Genomic DNA, 19962 nt, shown 5'->3' on the forward strand with positions numbered 1-19962 from the left:
TAAGTTAGTGATCACAAAAGGAGTTTACATCACAGCTCTTAAACAGTTCACAAATGAGTGTCATCCATATTCCTTGAAAACTCCTTAACCTCTTGTTGGCTTCCTCTTCACCATCCCCACTTCTTTACCCTCCCAGCCTCTGCTCCCTACACTGCCTCTCAATCTTTTGTGAAGTCTAATCAGCCTATCCTCTGTATCTCCCCATTCTGTACCCATGGATTCAGCCAGCCCCAGGAGCAAAAGTCTGTACTTCTTCGTCCTTCATGTCATTAGTCCCTAATGATACAGTTGAACAAGATTTTACATAGCATTTGCATTGTATTAAGTAATCTAGAGCTGATTTTAAATATACAGGAGGATGTGCATGGGTTATATGAAGGTACTTCAAAAGGTTATGGAGAAATGGAATTAAAAGATGAGCCGGGGCAGGTATTGGGTACAGTATTGAAGATACTGAAACTTAATTGGGACGCCTGCATCCCTCATCAGAGTACCTGGGTTCAAGTCCCAGCTCTGCTTCTGATTCCAGCTTCCAGTCAATGCACACCCTGGGAGGTAGCAGGTGATGGCTCAGGTACTTGAGTCCCTGCTACCCACATGGGAGACCCAGACTGAGTTTCTGGTTTCTGGCATTAGCAGGGCCCAGGCCTGGCTATTTTGAGCATTTAGGGAGTGAACCAGTGGATAAAAAATCGCTCTGTCTCTGTCTCTCTTTGACATAAATTTAAAAAAAAAAATTAAATAGCAACTAATTTTTTAAATGGCAAATTTATTTGGGTACAGAGATTTAAAACCCATGTATAGGTTTTTCATAATACACATTCCAACTTTTTGAAGACCTTTTGTATGCAAATAATACACCATTTTAAGTAAAGGACTTGAATATCCTCAGATTTTTATATCTGAACAGGGCCTGGAACCCAGCCCCCAGGATACTGAGGGACAACTGCACTATGCAAATGCAGCTGAAAGTCCATTTAGAGGTCCACCTGTTAGGCTCACTCCCAGGCAAGTACACAGTGTCTTTCCCAACGCTACTTCTCCAACTCTGACACTAGCCTGATTTCCTACAGTTCATTCTCTGCACTAACTTCACAGAGTGAGCATCAGACTCTACAGGCTAAGGGCTCAGTCCCACAAGAATGTGCTTTGGGATCCTCAAACAGAGGCTGGTTGCAAGTGTTGGCTCCCAGGTTACCCATTCTTCTGTCCAATATGGTTACAGATTCAGAGGTCCCCATAACTTTCCTTTCGAGGTCAACGGAATTCACCAGAATTACTTGTAGAACTCAGGAAACTGCTTTACTTATTATTACTAGTTTATGTTAAAAGATACAACTCAGAAACAGACAAATGGAAGACATAGGAGGGGGAAATGGAGCTCCCATGTCCTTTCTGGGTGTGCCACCCTTCCAGCACCAGCTGTCTTTTCTAATTCAAAGCTCACAAACTCTGCCATCATTTTGGGTTATTTATTTATTTATTTATTTGACAGGCAGAGTGGACAGTGAGAGAGAGAGAGAGATAGAGAAAGGTCTTCCTTTACCGTTGGTTCACCCCACAACGGCCACTGCCGCCGGCGCACTGCGCTGATCCGAACCCAGGAGCCAGGTGCTTCTCCTGGTCTCCCCTGCGGGTGCAGGGCCCTAGCACTTGGCGCCATCCTCCACTGCACTCCCAGGCCACAGCAGAGAGCTGGACTGGAAGAGGAGCAACTGGGACAGAACTGGCGCCCCGACTGGGACTAGAACCCGGGGTGCCAGCGCCGCAGGTGGAGGATTAGCCTATTGAGCCATGGCACCGGCCCCATTTTGAGTCTTTTAAGGAAGCTTCTTTTATGTAGGTATGATTGGTTCAAGAATTGGCCATTAGTGATTAACTCAATAATTAACTCCTCTCCCTCCCCCCAAGTTTCAAACTTCAAGGGACAAGATTCTCCTATCACCCTCACCATCTGGTAATTTTCAAAGGTTTTAGGAACTCAGTGCCAGAAACTGGGGCCAAAGACCAAATCTCTCTTATCATACCATGCCACCTCAATATGGTTACTGATCTTATTAAAAAAAAAATTCTAGAGCTACCCCCTTAGGGTGTTAGCCTTCCTGGTTCTTTGTAGCTCTCCCTTTCTGTGAACTCTTAAGAGATTGACCAGGAACCTCTGGTTTGCTCAGCAGGATTTTCAACACACAGTCAGTCAGTCGGTAGCATGGGAACAAGCATTCTCACAGCACTGGAGTTGAAGGCCCACCCCCCTCCTTCTTCCTCTGTCTTCCTCTCAGAAGGACCTTAGGATATCAGTGGGATGGCTTAACTTCAATGAGCAAAGACCACGTCCCACTCCTTTCCATGTAGGCATCTCTGCTTTCCTGGGCCACCTCCATTGAGTGGTCTCAGGGTTACTGATGTCCCATAAGTAATGGGACAAAGGAGGAGAGGATCCTTCTGAGATCCCAGGGAGCTCTGTTGGCTCTTCCTTGTGCAAGTCTCTAGTGGGGCACTCTCAGAGCAGGATCCTGAGACCCTACAATGCAAGACCAAGAGCATTAATGGGTGAAATGGGAGAGGGATGAGGATCAGGTGGAGTGACTGCCTCTGTGCTCCCGATCCCACTGCCCCATCCCCATGAACAAAGACAAAACCAAAACCAAACCAAGTCTGTGCAGCAAAGCTTTCCTGTTGTGTTACCAAGAGGTCTTGCTTTTGAAGCAAAAGCCCCACTCCCTCCTGTAGCCCCAGTCTCATCCTCAGAGAGTGAGGGCCTGGAGCCCACAGGGGTTTATTTGAAATCTGTGTTTAGGTCCCAGCGTGTGGCAAAGTGCTCCGCTCTGATGACACTTTTCGCTTCTAATAATAGAGCAGATGAAGTAATATTGCAATTGATGTTCCTGGGGATTTGATTGGATAAGTGCATCAACTGTGGAGGGGGAAGGGGGTTGCATGGACGGATCACATTAGTATTCCCATCCTATCAATGTGCAGGGCCGCGAGCCACGTCAGCCAGACCGAGTCCCTGCGTCTGCCAGTCCCGCCACGGATTCATTTGGGATCCTCAAACAGACGAGCCGGCAGAGACGAGGGATCCATTAGCTGATTCGAGCCAATTGCCTGCTTCGGGGACGGCCAGCCCTTCCAGGCCTGGTGACAGGGGAGGGAGGGGGAAAAGGCAAGCGAGTGCCGCTGCGGGAAGACACTGAAGCAGGAGCGACGTCCCCTCCCGCCCCCCGCCTCGCAGCACAGGCTTTGAACGCGGCTCCCCCATCTGAATGGAAACTCCGAGCCTCCGGGCGGCGCGTTCCTTCTGGCCCAGCCTTGCGATCCTAGCGGAGAGGCGGGCGGTGCGCGCCAGCGCCAGCGCCCAGCTCCCGGGACAGGGCCGGCGATGCTGCTGAGCAGAACTTGATCGCGCCCCTTCCTCGCTGCTAGTGGAAGCGATGCTGCACGGCACAGCCAGCGCTTCCCCGGCTCTCCTTCAAGCTGAAGGTTACCCGCCCGCACAGCCAGCGCCTAGCCTGTGAGCGGCGCGCCTCGGGTCCCAGCTCCGGCTGCTCGGCGGCAGCGCGCAGGGCAAAGACCGGGCCGCCCGCGCCGGGGCGCACTGCACCAGCGGCTTCGGCTTGGTGGATGTGTATGCATGAGTTCTGCACCGAATGGGCGCAAAAAGCGCCCCAGCCGGTCCACCCGCTCCTCAATCTTCCAGATCAGCAAGCCCCCGCTGCAGAGCGGGGATTGGGAGCGCAGGGGCAGCGGCTCCGAGAGCGCCCACAAAACCCAACGAACCCTGGACGACTGCAAGATGGTGGGTGAAAAACTGCGCCTCTGGGCTTTTTTAAGAGGGGGTGGGGGAGTCGTGCATGTGAATCGTTTGCCTGGGTGCCAGCCACTCCCCCACCCTCCGCGCCTCCATGCCGATCACGTGCCCATGCACTATTTTTAAATCAGCAGTCCCCCACATTCGGGGTGACACCGGGGTCGTGCATGGATGGCCTCACGCAGAGAAGTGCCATGGCAAGGGGCTTGGGGGTCAGCGGCTGTAGGTGGTGCCTCTACCCCCGCCAAGAATGGTGGATTGCAAAGACAGGGTGAACGGGCTCACTCACCGGGGAGGGAGGGCTTGGGCAGTGGGGATGCTGCTTTGTGGGGAGACGGCAGCCACCGAACCCAAACAGAGCGCACGCGGCGCTGCAGAGGGGACGAAGGTTCCAGCGCCGAGGCCGTGGCCGGTCTTCCTGTCACGCTCCCGAGCCGGAGAGGGGCAGCGGCCAGGCAGGAGGTGAATGTCTTTTTCCTCACGCTCTACCTTTGGTCTGTTCCTCGTGCAACTTCAAATCCATTTCCTTCCCCGCAGTAGCAGAGGGGAGCGGCTGCGCCACAGTCCCCAGCATCGCTCTCTAATGACCTGGGAGTTTCAGGGTAGTTCTCTAAATAGGCTCTGGCTTTTCAGAAAATCAGTTTGAACCGGTGGGGGCAAGTAGAACTGGAAACAGACCTCGAACGGCCAGGCTCGCCTAGGAAAAATAGGCACTTGCCTTGGACAAAGAGACTTGCCGGCTCTGTGCCTTAAGCTTTAACCAATCCGGGGACTCCTTAGCGGGAGATCTGGGGAGCGCAGTCTCACGGGTGGGTGAAGGCTGGTGAAGGCGCCCAGCTAGGTTCACCGAGGTGGGAAACTTTGGTGTGATGAAAGGAACTCGCTTCTTTTCCAGCTTGTCCAAGAGTTCAACACGCAAGTGGCCCTGTTCCGAGAGTTGGTCATCTCCATTGGGGATGTCTCGGTCAGCTGCCCCTCACTCCGGGCAGAAATGCACAAGACGAGAACTAAAGGCTGTGAAATGGCCCGGCAGGCACATCAAAAACTGGCTGCCATCTCAGGGTAGGACATTCTTGGCATTGTTTGGTAATCCGTATGCGGGATGCGTGAATGTGGAGTGAACGGTCTGGTTTCCAAGTCCTCAGGCATGATCTCTGGCCAGGGTGAGGTTTATAACCAGTCACCCTGAGGTCGAGGGTCTTCGGAGTGCTAATTGTGAACTTCAGTAATCTGAAGACTGCGATTTTCGTTTATAAATATGGACAATTTTGGTCATTAAGTGATGGCTTTTAAATTAATTAGCAATCTGATGACCACATACTGGAATCTGGGGCTTAAGATTTTTCAGGGGCGACTGTTTGAGCATAAACTGAAGTTATTAAATCATCATGCCTCAAGATGACTTTCTCATCTGCTGCTGAACAAAAGGCCCTTGCTGTAGAGAGAAAATCTTTGCTAAATCCCAGATTTACCAAACTATTTATACCATGGGATAAATTCCTAGGGTGCTGCTTAAAATAAAATCCCTAAAATACAATCTTGGATATAAATTATTCTCTTTACTGTAGTGATATGAAAGAGAAGTTTTACCAGAAGAAAAGTTTTTATACATTAGAGAAATTCCCAAATTGAAGTAAACTTAAATCACTTTTGCTCCCCAAATTTTTGCTCATTTTTATCACTTGTGTAGACTCCCAAGCCTATGTTAGGTGGTAATACAATGAGTGAAAATGTCTCTCCTGAGACCCCCATCTACTGCTTAGATTTTCCGTATTGAGAGCAAAGCCATGGATTTGGTTAACAGTTCCTATTTTCAAGATAAGTACTTAGAGCAAGGAAATGCAGGAATCCTTATACAAATCCCTTAAGTACTTGGCTCAGTCTGGATATAGCCTTTTTCTGTTTATCTGCATATGTATAGCTTTACCCAAATAGAAGTTCAGATCAGTCATACATACCTGAAGATGTTGTGGACTGATTGATCCCTTATAGGAAATATATCTGATTAACCTATGTGAAAGAATTGATCTTCACCATCTGTGATGCCAAGAATATGTACAGTGACTATTAATGGTAAATAAAGATTAGAAAGCCACATGTCACCTCTCTTAATAACTAGCTTATATTTGACAACAGGCATTTTATGACATGAAAAGATTACTCCATGTTAACCTCTTCTAGATGAGGGATTAACAAAATATGGTTTTTTTTAATTTAGCGGAGATATTGAGAAGCCTTATCCCTTTTGTTTTAACTGTTATAATTAACAGGAAATGAATTTGGGAACAGGGTACTGAAAGGGTGAGAGGTTACTAACTGCTTTGGGAATTTGTGGGGGAGGGGGATGCAGCTGTGACAAATCCCCAGACAAGGAGGTGGAAAAACTAGTCAGGAACATGAAGGGGACTAGTGGTGAATAAAAGGGTAGGAAAACAATGGTTCAGGAAGGGAAGGCACAGTTGGGACAGGGAATGTTACTCAGGGCTAAGGAGTAGCATCTTTGTAAACCCTGGGTCCAAGTGTGTACAACAGGGTTACATCCAGGGTCGCTTCAGGCTGGAATGTGGAATGAGAACCTGTTCAAGACAAAGAAGGTGGACTGGAAGAATGAAGCAGAGAGTTGTTCATCGAGTTTGCTGCATGCATTCTTCTACTAGGGTAGGAAAGAAAGCAAGCATCTGAAACTCTTGACCAAAAGTTGAGTTTTGAGGATTTCCCATGGGTTTTATTTGCTCTGGACTTTGTAGCCCTCTGCTGCTTGCTTACATATTATCTGGGGGTTGCTATTAAGGTGGACAGTTTTGTTAGAATGAGTGGGGATATAGGGCACTACAAAGGTAAGGTCCACATATAAAATGTTCTAGGATAGACTTGGACACATTCTTCCCTCTTAAAAATAATCAAATGCAGTTTAAGGTTCTTTATAACAAATGACAGCAATATGATTGGAGGAAATCCCTTTAATTCCTCACCATCTGGGCTCCATTAATGAAGGATGCGATTCCCTTTGGCGGAATTCCGTTTCGGATGTTGCTTCTGATGTGGGTTCTCATTTCAGCCTTGATGTTGGGAGGCTGGAGGATTCACTTTCAAGTTTGAGGCAAGGGGAAGAAAAGCAAAGTGTTTCTGGGAAATGCAGACAGAAGGACTGCATTTTTTTTTTTTTTTTTGAGTGCCTACTATTTGCTGTCACAATCCAGCTAATTCATAGGCTAGCCCTCTGAGAGAGGAATTAGCATTCTTATTCTACAGATGGGTTTCAGCGAGATTGAGGAACTGGCCCAAAGTCATGCAGCCCAGAAGTGGCACAGCTTGGCTTCTGTCCCACCTTGGCATGTTTCTGAAATCCATGCTCTTCCCGCTACATAATACTGCCATTCAGAAGGGTGTTATGTAAAGAGGAACAAAGTGCTTGATATATGCTAAAATATGGATGAACCTTAAAACGAGTATGTTAACTGAAAAACACCACATATCAAAGGATTCCACTTTTTCAAAATGCCCTGCAAAAGCCAAACGATAGTGATGGAATGCTCAGGGGTTGTCTGGGGCTGGCAGTGGGAACAGGAAGTGACTGCAGACGAGATGACGACTCTTTGTGGGGTGATGGAACCATTCCAGAGTTGGACTTCGGTGATGGTTGTACGACTTTGGATATGGAATAGCTGTAAATGTGCTGTCGTAAATGTTTTGTCACAAGGTATTATCATCATCAATATGATTAACACTGGGTCTTGTGTTGGCCTTATTCTTTTCTATGTGAATGCTTTTCAATGAAGGTACATAAGCAAGAGGAATGGGGGGAAATAGAACTTGGCTGTCCACATATTCCTCAAGACACTGCATGACAGCTATCATCTAAGCATCAGTGCTTTGCTCTGTGCTGGAACGTGAATGGGGGAAAGGCAGGACTTGAAGAACTAAGGGAATGCACTAATTTCTCACCAGGGCAGACCACTCTTTCCTTGTCTACCAGCTGAGGAAGGAGACAGGAGTGAAGGTAGACAGGGTGAGAGAGGAAGAGAAAGGACAATGGGTTAGAATTCAGCCACAAATTCTACATCCCTGACCAATTGAAGCCCTCAGGAAATGCTCGTGAACACCAGAGAAGAAGCCAGGCTGTGTTTCTCCCTAACTGGCCATCTTCATTGACACAATCAAAATCCTTTCTCAAATCGTGCTTAGATCCGCAGAAGTCTGAGTGCCGCCTCTTCCGTGCATCAGATGTTTTCTGGACAGAGCCAACCAGGTGAATCTAAGATCTCCTCCGTCTGATTTGCCAGTTATTCTGCCTTCACAATTCTGATCCCTTCTAGATATTAAAACTGAACAGGGATTTAAAGATCACTTGTGAGAGTGGTCCCCAAACCCCTCTTTTTTTAGCCATAAGTCCTCCCTTCAATCTAAATGTGGAAAGCAAAATTTATGAGGCAGGTCACGATGGCATCGTTGTGCACCATTTGTGTGTGTGTGTTTGTGTGCCTGTGTCCTGCATTCACAACTGTATCACATCAGGGGCAGGTGGCAGTCTGGGCCCCGTCTTCTCAGACTTCCTTTGCAAAGTGATCTCTGGCATACCTTCAAAGAATCCCTAGGGCCCCACGGTACTTCGGGTTTGAGAAGTCTCAGAACCAGAGGATCTAAGTGACTTTCAAGGCAACCTGGCAGAACATCCGGGAAGATTTTGGAGTCAGAGAGACCATCTTCCGTGTCGTTGGTGGAGTTAATTAACTCAGGATCTCCTTCATCTGTGACCTCTGGTGTAGTTGGGAGGATGAAGTGAGTGAGGTTTGGGAAGCAGGGACTGCACACCCAGCCTGAAGGGTACTTTCCTGGTGGGAGGCTGCTTTAAGACTGGAACCCTGGTCTCTTGCTCCCTGCTGTAGTGCCTGTCCCATCAACCACACCACCTCATCAGAATGAAGAGAGAAGAGCATAGCATAAACAGGACGGGTGACTCAGAGGAGCTACTGCCTTTCCAGTAAACCCCAGAGCTTGGTGTGATGGCTGGTGAACAAGGGTTAGGAGCCCCTTTCTTACTCGCTTCTGTGGTGTCTGCGTCGGACTGAATCTTCCTTTTTGTTCATTGCTGCTGCAGAAGGTCACAGTGTAGTAGGATTTACTCCAGATCTTAAAAATAAGGTTTAGAGGTGGGCTTTTGGCACAGCAGGTAAGATGCCACTTGGGGTACCTACACCTCATGTTGGAATGCTTGGATTCAAGTCCTAGCTCCATTCTCAATTCCAGCTTCCTGATAATGCACACTCTGGGAGGCGGCAGGCAATGGCTCTTACATGGGTCCCTGACACCCACATAGGAGACCTGGACTGAGTGTCAGGCTCCTGACTTCAGTCTGGCCCAGCCCTGGCTATTGTGGTCACTTTGGGGATGCTGTAATGGATGGCAGATATATCTCTCTCTCTCTCCCTCTCTCCTTTTCTCACTCTCTCTCTCTCTCCCTCCCTCCCTTTAAAATAAATAAAATTTTTAAATGAAGTTTAAATATGTTAATATGAGAGGAAGTTTGGTGTGACGGGAAAAAGCATTGATTCCAAATCAGATTAAATCTGGATAAAAATCTTGACTTTCCCACTTACTACAAACACGTGTGTGAACCGATATGAAAATTACTTCATAGTGGCGTGTGGTAGTCTGGTATGTGGTTAAGTACAGAGACGAGGGCCAGACTGGCAGTGTTGCTATTCACAAGTAGTGTGACCTTGGGCAAAAATATTGTTTTCCTCTGCCTCAGTTCCCTAATCCACCAAGAGGGGTTTATAAATAATGGAACCAAATCCCATGGCATTTTGAGGACCAAATACTTAGAAAATTGTCTAGTACACAGTAAATGCTATTTGGTGCAGGTTAGATTTGTATATTAAGACATTTACAATTCAGATTGTCAGGATATATTTGAAAATATTAAGCCATCAAATAGTCTTAAAACAAATTTTTGGCTGGGATAAATCTTTGTTTACCTTAGTTTGTTATATTATATTTGAGGAATGTTCTAGATTGAAATTTCCCAGATGGTTATCAAAAGTAGCTACATCTAGAAATATTTTCTTTGAATAATTCAACCTAGATCTTTGATACATCATATGTTTACAAAATCTTTGGATCTGGTTCTGATACAGACTGTGTGACACTAAGAAAGCTTGTTAAGTTCTCTATATGTCTAAGAGAGGGGGTTAAATTGAATGACTTTTGAGTCCCCTGGTTTCATCATTTCAGTCTTCTATGTAAATTCACATGGAATCCTATAGACTGCTTATGGAACTAGGCTATGAAAAAAAAGCACCCTGCAGGAAGTTTGATTACTGAATTCCAGAAATAATTTGTTGGGGTCTACACATATATTACATTCACAAGAAAAAAATCATCACTTCCTAATGGCTTTCTGAAACAAATTCATGAATACCCTAGAAATCTGTAACACCAATTTCAGGTTTTTCCACCAGCAAGGATTTTCCTTACAAGCCAGGCCCACATTTCTCTCCTTTGCTCCTTCTGTCTCATCTCTCCTTGTGTTCTTTCTTCCTTTTTGGTCTGTTCTGGTTTTGATTTCTATTCACTTTTTAGGCTGCATTTTTTCCAGTCTCACTCCTCGCTGGCTTTTTGTCCACTTCCTTGTTCTGTTTGCTGGGAGGTGGGGAAACGGAGACCCGCAGCTCCTGCAGTAATGTGCCATCCACACCGTGGTTGAGCCAGGAGCAATTATGTGGGGTAGGAAGTAGGGAAGAAGAGCCCCATGACCTGGAGGCAGCTGGCACAGCTTTCCTTGATCCACATGGTGGAGGAGGGCTTGTGTGGGCAGTGACAGGCTCTGCTGTTAGTTAGAGACCTGTGGTGGGCAGACATGCCAGGCCACCCACGCTCTGTCATTTTTTTTTCCCTTCCTATGACAGGTGTTTTGCTTTCAAATGTTTAACTTGCACTGGTCACATAGTGGAAGGCAAGTGCTGCCTATAACAAAACAATACTCTATCCATAAAGACTGCGATAGAAGAACAAATCCATATTAGTTTGCTAGGGCTGGCAAAACAAAGCACCACACACTGTGGGGCTTAAAAAGCAGAAATGTATTGTCTCAGTTCTGAAGGCTCCAAATCCAAGATCAGGGTGTTTGATGCTCCTTGGCTTTATTCCTCTGCATTCAACTTCACATGCATTTCCCAGGTTTGTGTGTGTCTGTGTCTAGATCTTCTGGTTTTACACGGAGACTGGTGATGCTGGATGATTAGCGACCCACTCTACTCCAGTATGGCCTTATCTTAATTATATCTACAGTGACCCTATTTCCAAAAATGGTCATGTTCTGAAGTACTGGGGATTAGGACTTCACCATGGGTGTGGGGATGGGGAGTCAGACATAATTCAACCTTTAACAAGTTCCCTTGGCCCACTGTAGTAGAATGCCCAACTAGGGTTGTTTTGCCCAAAGTGGAGAAGTCATTTCACCCAGAATGGTCTATATTTTCTCTCTGCCCTTTCATGCTAAGACACCCCAGGGCCCAGTGTTTCATCATTTACAAGAATTGTAGTTCATATAAGGGGTGAGGGCTTGTGACCATGGAATAGAATGCTTTTTGTACAAAATGTGCATGTTCACAAAGGTAGTGGGTCTCCAATATGGCTAACGCTTCGCTTTGACCAGTTCAATTACTGGTGTCTGAAAGTGAACAAAAATCTACCTGTGTGAGAGAAGACTCGGGGGTGTTGGTGAGGTACCCAATGACCAACACCTGGGGCACTGACTGTCCCTGGTGTGCAAGAGAAGGTCGATCAGATCGTGACCCCTCAGTGGTACTAATGCTGTTGCTTCAGGACCATAAGCACACTCCAGAACAAGTGACCGATTAAAGAAGAATGATATTATTAGCAACTAAACTGAGATGTAGAATCTGCATTCCTGGTCTCCCATTGCCTATTGAAGTTTAGCCTTTTTATGTTTTGGACAGATCTAATGACTTCTCCCTTGTTTGAATCTTTTTAATAAGTGTTCCAATTAGGGAGAAAATTAAATCTAAAATGAGCTTTAGGAAAATTCATTGTCACTTTATTATTTATACTATGAAGTGCAAGAGAGCAAGGCTGTGTTTCATTCATCTCAGCACCCGGAGTGGCAGGCTCGGCGATGATACGTGTGCCTTGTCTGTTTATTTGGTATTTTAAAATCTGTTCTTAAAAGAAACTGCCTTATACAGAGATGAGTAGGACTGAAGAGTTAAATTAGTTTATGCCTTATGACATTTCTATTGCATTTGGTCACTATTTTTTCTGTTTCGTAACTCTAGAACCAATATGCTGTTTTGAAACCACAGAGGACTAAACACTGTACCTAAGATCAATTAATCAATTTCTGAGGCAGCAGTGTCCATTATTACAACCAATCAGTGTCCAGTGTGTATTTTTAAATTACTCATAAAGTAATTCTGTTGAATTTAGATTTGATCAAATATTGCCATAATATCTCCTACTTGAAGGCTTTATGTTGAATAGTTGAATAACCCTTTACCATTGAGATCACCTTTTAGAACTCTTCTTTAAAAGTTTACCTTTTGAGAGATTAGCTGTGTCTCATTTCAGAAAGATATCTAGATAAAGCACAGCTCCAAAGCAGTAACTATACTGCCTATTGCTTTATAAGACATGATTAAAAATAAAACAGTAGAACTTCATGAAAAATATTTCATTGCTTGCCAGTGTGTGTGTGTGTATGTACACACACATTACATATACTAAACTTATCTGTGAAATAGATTCTTGTTAGGATAAAGTGTCTGAGCCTTTAAAAAGAACTGATTTAACAAGTAAACATTTATGACTTGATGGGAGATTTAGAAATCATCAGGCTAACAAAAATCACCTTAAACCTACAGCTGTAGATACATAGTAGACCCACTGATGTATATACTAACATGACTGAGTTTGAGCAAAGGTGATAGCCCTCACGTATGCCTTAGTCACAAAGGATATCTTCAAGTCCTCCCACCCGACAGCCCATCCAACACCAAGTTCTGTAATGTTTGATCTTGTTCAGCGTCTGTCAAGTATTTTCTTTTTCCCCATTTCTACGGCTGCCCTCATAGTTCATAAATGTGTCCCCTCAGGCCATCCACTGGTGCAGTGTTACCCAAATGATCTCCTTGCCTTAAACCTCTCACCTCTTCTTTTTAGTTTTTTCACTAGATCCAGACTAATCCCCCCTAAAACACTTCTCTGCTCTTGTCACTTCTTTGCTTTAAGATTCCCTATTGCCTAGAGCAATCTTTCTTCAAAGGTAATCCCTAGATTGTCTGTAACAGAATCACTGGGGTGCCCTCAGGCCTCCAAAACCACAACCTCTGAGCCTGAGGCCTGGAAACCTGAACTTTTAACAAGCACCCCTGAAACCCGTTGGAAATTCTTGAACACACTGCCTATGAGGCCTGTCTGCCCAAAGCAGTGACTCACAACCCGGGAATCTTCTGGGCAGCTTGAAAAATCTGCTGATGCTTGAGTTGTATCCTTAAGAGTTTCTGATTTATTTGGTTCAGGATGCAGCCTGGGCATTGGGATATTTTTAAAAGCTTCCCACATGAGCCTCTGTATCAAAAAGGATTACTCCTGGCTACATTAAAAAAAAAAAAAAAAGCCACCTCAAAGTAGCAGTTGCTTAAAGCCACCAGGGTTCATCTCTCACAGGAAAGAAGCTCTAGAACGCGCAGCTCAGAGCTGGTGTGGGGGCTCCATGACATCATCCGTCTGTTCCCCATTCCCAGGCGATGGCTCCCATCCTCAACTTTGCTTTATGGTGCAGGCCTCTTGTAGGAGTCCCAGCCATCACTCTAGGTTCCAGGCAGGAAGAAGGAGGAAAAGAACCAGGGCATGAGGCCATGGGTTGCAGCTCTTTAAACACTTCCAGACAAAACTTCCAGAGCGGGAATCACATGCTCACACCTAACTGGGTGTGACACATTCACCTAACTGGGAAATGTGTCATTTTCTCACTGTCACCCAAATTAAAATGAGACCTTTATTACCAAGGAAAGGGAAGAGATTAGATACTGGGAAATAACTAATGGCCGATCCCTGTCGCAGTGCCCAGCCTTTATCCCTGGGCTTATCTCTTACCACATGACTTTTAAACTTTCTACTTCCTCAAAGTAGGCTACTTCATACTCCTTAGGTGTGTGTAAGTGGAGGACCCTGTCCTGTTAGCCCAGATATATGGTTTTATCAGAAGAGGCATACTCTTCAGCCGTTAGAAAAAACAATTCCCGGCCGGCTCCGCGGCTCACTAGGCGAATCCTCCGCCTGCGGCGCTGGCACCCTGGGTTCTAGTCCCGGTCGGGTCAGGGCGCCGGATTCTGTCCCGGTTGCTTCTTTTCCAGGCCAGCTCTCTGCTGTGGCCCGGGAAGGCAGTGGAGGATGGCCCAGGTCCTTGGGCCCTGCACCCGCATGGGAGACCAGGATAAGCACCTGGCTCCTGGCTTCAGATCAGTGCGGTGCGCTGGCCACAGCCCGCCAGCCATAGCGGCCATTGTGGGGTGAACCAACGGTAAAGGAAGATCTCTCTCTCTCTCTCACTGTCCACTCTGCTTGTCAAAAAAAAAAAAAAAAAAAATTCCCTCTCCCGAACATGAAGTACTCACTTGTAGTCTCATTATGGTCTGCATGTGCCCTACACTGAAAACCAGCACAGAGGGAGGGGTCCCAGGAGGTTTAAGAAGACCTTGCTGCTTTTAACTAGAACCATGGATAAGATGCATTTCAGAAACAGGTGCCATGGCAGGAAATTAGACATGGTGCCTTTGAAAGACCTTGGCTATAATTTTCACAAGACAGGATGTGAAATGGGATAGGGCCGCTATATAGGTAGTGTCACTCAAGAAATCTGTTTCTTAAAAAATCTACCTGAGATTAAATGAGAAGAAACTCTTAAAATTCTTTTGACTCACCTTGAATAAATCAAAGAAAAATTCATCAAAGAGTTAAAAAAATCTGATGAGTTGTTATGACCAAAAGGTGGAGAGGCAGCTGGACAACTTAGGGAGGCAGAGAGGGTTTTCTGAATGTGAGGATAAAGTGCAACATGGATCTATGGTCATGATTATAATGAGCTCATTAAGGAAAATTGAACTTGAAACTCATTACCCCATATAAACAATGTTATATATAGTAGTTAGGTCAAAAATGGTATTTAACCCATAATTCCCTAAATTATAAACCTAATCAACATATATAACAGTATTTTCTATGAGAAAATATGTTCATGTCTAAATGCAGAAGTCATCTCTCTTTCTGGGAACTTTTCCTAGAACACCTTCCCAGTACCTCTGATCTTCTAGGTGCTGGTGATACAACAGCCTTGACCCAGGTAAAGAAGGTCCTGGATTCATGGTGTGTGTGTGTGTGTGCATGCAAAGGCCAGGGGTAGGAGTGGTTTGCTAAGAAACAAGCAAAAGAAAGCATTTCGTATAGTGATCCATGCATGAAGAAAATAAAAGAGGATGATATTGAAGAATGATGGATGCAGTGTGGGTAGTTATTTCCAGGTGACTTTCTAACTTGGTATCTGATTTTGAGAAAGGACTGGTCATATGAAGATCTAAGAGAAAAGCATTTCAGGAGAGGGGACAGCCAGTGGAAAGGTCCTATGAATGAACTGACCTTGGCATGTCTGAGGAAAAGAAGGAAGACAAGATTATCAGTTTGGAATTGTCTTCAGCTGCGGGCAACACAGGCCACACATCAATGAGTTAAACACATAGAGGGTAGGGACTTGCAAGTATTGGTCTTTGATTCACAGCACCCAGACTGAGATTTCTATAGTACTCCAGGCCTTTTCCTTAAAGTCCTAAGATTGATGTTGCAGCTCCAGAACATGTAGAAAAGGCAGAGAGCAAAGATACGAGCCAAGTAAGAGTGTCCCTTTTTAAGGACTTTCTCAGAAGCCTCACATAGCAACTTTCATGAGCATCTCATCTGTCAGGACCTCACCCTCTGGCTTCGCTGGCTGCAGATTTCATCATTTGATTTAGATACCTCTTTGCCACACTAGCTGTCTACTGAGAACAGAGATTTCCTAATCTGTAAGCCGAAGGGCTGCCTCCTGAGCCCACAGCATGATCTCTAGCAAGACATGTGAGACAAGAAGAGTAGGCCGTTGGTACCAAGAGAAACAAAAAAAGGGATACTGGTATGTGGAGAGAGATAGAAGATCCTTCCTCATCCATCTCTCCCTCCTGCCCTTTTCTTTCTTAGTCTGTTTCTTCATTTACACGTGAAACATTGAACACTCATTATGGGCCAGAAAAGTAATAAATGAAACAGGCTCTGTCCTTGAGAAACTTACCACTTAAACATCCGTACAGAGATAAACAAGAAAACAAATCAAGGTAAGCAATGTGATCAGAGCCTCAATAGAAACATACAGGGGTCAGCATCATGGCATAGCAGGTTAAGCTGCCGTATCCAAGCATCCCGTATGGGCACCAGTTCCAGTGCCAGCTGCTAATGTGCCTGGGAAAGCAGTGGGGGGTGGCCACAGCCCTTGAGACCCTGCATCCATATGGGAGACCTGGCTCCTGGCTTCAGACCAGCCCAACTCTGGCCATTGCAGCCATTTGGGGAGTGAACCAGTGGATAGAAGATCTCTCTGTCTGTGTCTCTCCCTCCCCCCTCCCCAGTAACTCTGCCTTTCAAATAAATCAATAAATCTTTAAAAAAAGAAAGAGACATACAGAAGACACAGTAGAGGTATAAAGGAGGTAGCAGTCAGCTCTGCTGGAGTAGGTGCAGGAGAAAAGCCTTCATAAAGAGAGTGAGGCCACTCAAGCTGACCTTTGAAGAGCAAATAGCATCGTCCTTTCACTTTTGTGTATGTGGCCCTAGACCTTCTACCATGAGTAAACTTCAGGAGAGACTATTTGTCTTGAATCAAGGGGAAACAGAAATAGGAGTTTAAGTTGTACTAATAACCTACTATGCTCTATAGCCTCGGCACATACTATTTCACGATGAAATGAGTTCATCTGAAATGCTATTTACTTACAACCTAGTACAAGGTTTGCGAAGGCTGGCATGTTGCCTGGGAAGTGCATTTACCTGCAAATGATAGAGAGCAGCCTGGTCACAGAGTGGCTTATCAGAGCACTACCTATGTAGGTCGAGGGTTATTTCACCTGCTTAACGATGGACTGAGGACCTTGCAAATCTTTTGACTTTTCCTCATGATTCCAAGATGGCAGCCCTTTCCCCAGCGAATGAGGCACTAGAGCCATTCTGGATTCTAGGTAAGATGCAATTGGAAGCTTCACAGAGCAGCCAATGTATCTTAGCATCCATTTTCTAGGAAATAGGAGCTCCTAGAAGTTGAGATATTTGCTTGAGATATTTGATGGGGCTAGGGTTTAAAATGTGGTCTCCGTGGTGCGACCGTCTGCATTCTCGCCATGGCACTGGGCTGTTTCCCCAGACAGAACCTTCTTTTCTTTCTTGAATTTCTCCAGGATTGCTTTCCTCCCTTTCCACTGCCACAAACTGTTATTTCCACATAGAGTCTCTCTCCTTCCCCGGGCCACGCTTCAGAACAAGGATCACTTCAGTCAGCACGCAGACGATTTGAGGGTTTTTAAGGTTTCCTCAGCTACTGAGAAAACAGACAGGAAGCAACAGTAACAGAATTATGGCCTTACTGAAGCCTCCACTGGAATGAAAATAGAACTTGGCTCTGCATTCTTGAGGCCTCAGCACATTTATCTGAACCCTGAATTTTTCGGACTTTCTTCCGCCATACTTTGTCTATGCAAACTGTTCCATCTTCCAACACCCTCTTTTTTTCTAAAAGATTTATTTATTTATTTATTTATTTGAAAGTCAGTGTTATAGAGAGGAGAGAGAGAGAGAGAGAAAGAGGAGAGAGAGAGAGAAAGAGGAGAGAGAGAGAGAGAGAGAGAGAGAATTCTTCCATCTTCTGCCTCACTCCCCACATGGCTGCAATGGCCAGGGCTAGGCCAGGGCAAAGCCAGGAGATTCATCTGAGTCTCCCATGTGGATGCAGAGGCCCAAACACTTGAGCCATCTTCCACTGCTTTACCAGGCCATTAGCAGGGAGCAGTATTGGAAGTGGAGAAGCTGGGACATGAATTGGCGCCTGAATGGGATGCTGGCATTTCTTTACCTGCTATGCCACAACACAGTCCCCTACCCCAAGGACCCTATTTCTTGTTTGTTGACTATACAAGTTCTAAAATTGAGTCAGACTCTGACCCAGGACCAGGTGGGCTGAATTCTAGGTGTTTCCCAGTGGAGACATTTTAGCAGTGCACCACCACTATGACATTGGCCACCCAGTTTCCCTCCTGGTCTCCAATAAGCACAGGAGCTACAAGGAGATGAGACTGAGGAATGATAGGAATTCCCAGAGGGGCTCAAAGGAGAGCCAGCTTCCCACTGGGGTGACAGGAACACTCAATAGCATTGAAGCTGCTTGAAAATGTGGGAAGAACTCATAAGAGACAAGACTGAGAAGAGATACCAGACCCATCTCAAAAGCATTGCTTCTTAAGATACTCAAAACCCTTGTCGATAAACCCACAAGAGCTCCTGCTCTCCCAGCAAATGGAGTTTAAAACCCTAGCAGTAATTGCCTAAATTGCCTCCCTTAGACTGTTGCCAGTTTCTGGCCAAAATGATGGATTGTTAGAGATCCAGGCTCCAAGTTTTAGACTCTTAGTCTGTTAATGGGTCTGATTTAGAAGTGTCCCCTCCTGACATGAAATTCTTATTTCCGTTCTTGACATCCACTCAGTGAGTTTAGGATACACGTGAACCTGGTGTGTTTTTTTTTTCCTCTTTCTCTCTCATATTCATTAGCAGTAAACAGATCATTCCTGATTATTCAGCTTCAGTATCATATTCCTGTTTTTCTATTACAATAAACAGCACTAGGTGTGTTAGAATTAAAGAATAAATCATCCCTCATTACTTTCATCAAAACATTTCTGGTGTAGGAAAATTTGCGTAGAAATAGAACTTTGTTCCTAAAATGATCCCTGATGTATAGTAAGCATTTAATGTTTCTTGAATTGTACACCACAAACATTGTGGGTGTTTTGTGGTATTATTTCTATTTAAAAAAAGAGGAAGAGGGAGAAGAAAGAAAAAAAAATCTTACTCTTGTCTTTCCCATCCTACTGCAACAAAAAACAAATGGATGTTGGGGATGGGCATGGGGGGAGTGGAGTAGTGGATATTTTTTCTCAGAGCAAGGAATGGGTAACTGGAAAGTAGGTCAAGGTTCAATTGTCTTCTGACTCTCATTCTTATTCTTACTAGTACTTTATAAGCACTTCTAAAAGTCTACTTGTTTTGGTGTCAAAAGCCTCACCTAGGTCCTGGCCCAGGTAGCAATATCTTCTCTCTGAGGACCACAACAGGTTCTTCATCCTGACGCCAGTCTGATGAGGCCAATATTAATGGCCAGGGTCTTCCTGTGACGGTGATTTGGAGAGGTCCAGTTTGGGTGAGGACAGCTGTGCCCTCCATGGAAGGAGAAATCTCACTCTACTGAAGGGTGAGTGGAAGAGGTGTCCCCTCCTAGATCAGTTCCCTGGAGCCCCGCAGATGGCCCAAATCCCCAGAATTCATAATCCACCAAGAGTGTCGCAGTAGGGGAGTCATGTGTGGACATTCAAGAATCCTTCTGTAGGGGCCATCAGAGAAGGATGTACTTTTCTCTGAAGGGAGAAGAGAACTTCCACTTTGCATATGGCCCTGTCTAAAAACCGATGGAGTTTGTAGACTCAAAAGGCTTCCATAGCCTTTGCACCTCTTGTCACTGACATCATAAACAAGACTGCCACTTGTTAAATCGACAATAGGAGTCACTGTGCAGTTGCTCCCCATGCTGAACCTCTGTCCTTAATGAGTTGTACTATATGTCTGTGTGGGTACAAATAGTTGAAGTCTCTACTAAGTATAGAGTTGGTTTTCTGGATATAAAGTCAATTAAAAATAAATCTTAATGGAAAGTAGAATGGAAGAGGGAGTGGGAGATGGAATGGGAGTAGGGGAGGGAGGGCGGGAATGGGGGGAAGAAACACTATATCCCTAAAAGCTGTACATTTGAAATATTTATTCATTAAATATAAACCTTCAAAAAAAAA

General features: G+C 45.3%; 1 protein-coding gene across 1 annotated transcript in view; it reads left to right on the plus strand.

Moving 5' to 3' along the window:
* The first annotated feature begins 3577 nt into the window (after positions 1 to 3577).
* The window catches only part of RGS7BP (regulator of G protein signaling 7 binding protein), a 124264-nt gene continuing 107879 nt past the window's right edge, over positions 3578 to 19962 (plus strand). The window contains exons 1-2 of the mRNA XM_062212235.1: positions 3578 to 3796; positions 4704 to 4870. Of these exons, the coding sequence (XP_062068219.1) occupies positions 3632 to 3796; positions 4704 to 4870 (332 nt within the window). The 5' untranslated portion in view covers positions 3578 to 3631. The remainder of the gene's footprint in view (positions 3797 to 4703; positions 4871 to 19962) is intronic.

Source organism: Lepus europaeus, chromosome 15 (assembly GCF_033115175.1).
Source record: "Lepus europaeus isolate LE1 chromosome 15, mLepTim1.pri, whole genome shotgun sequence".
NCBI classification, from domain to species: Eukaryota; Metazoa; Chordata; class Mammalia; order Lagomorpha; family Leporidae; genus Lepus; species Lepus europaeus.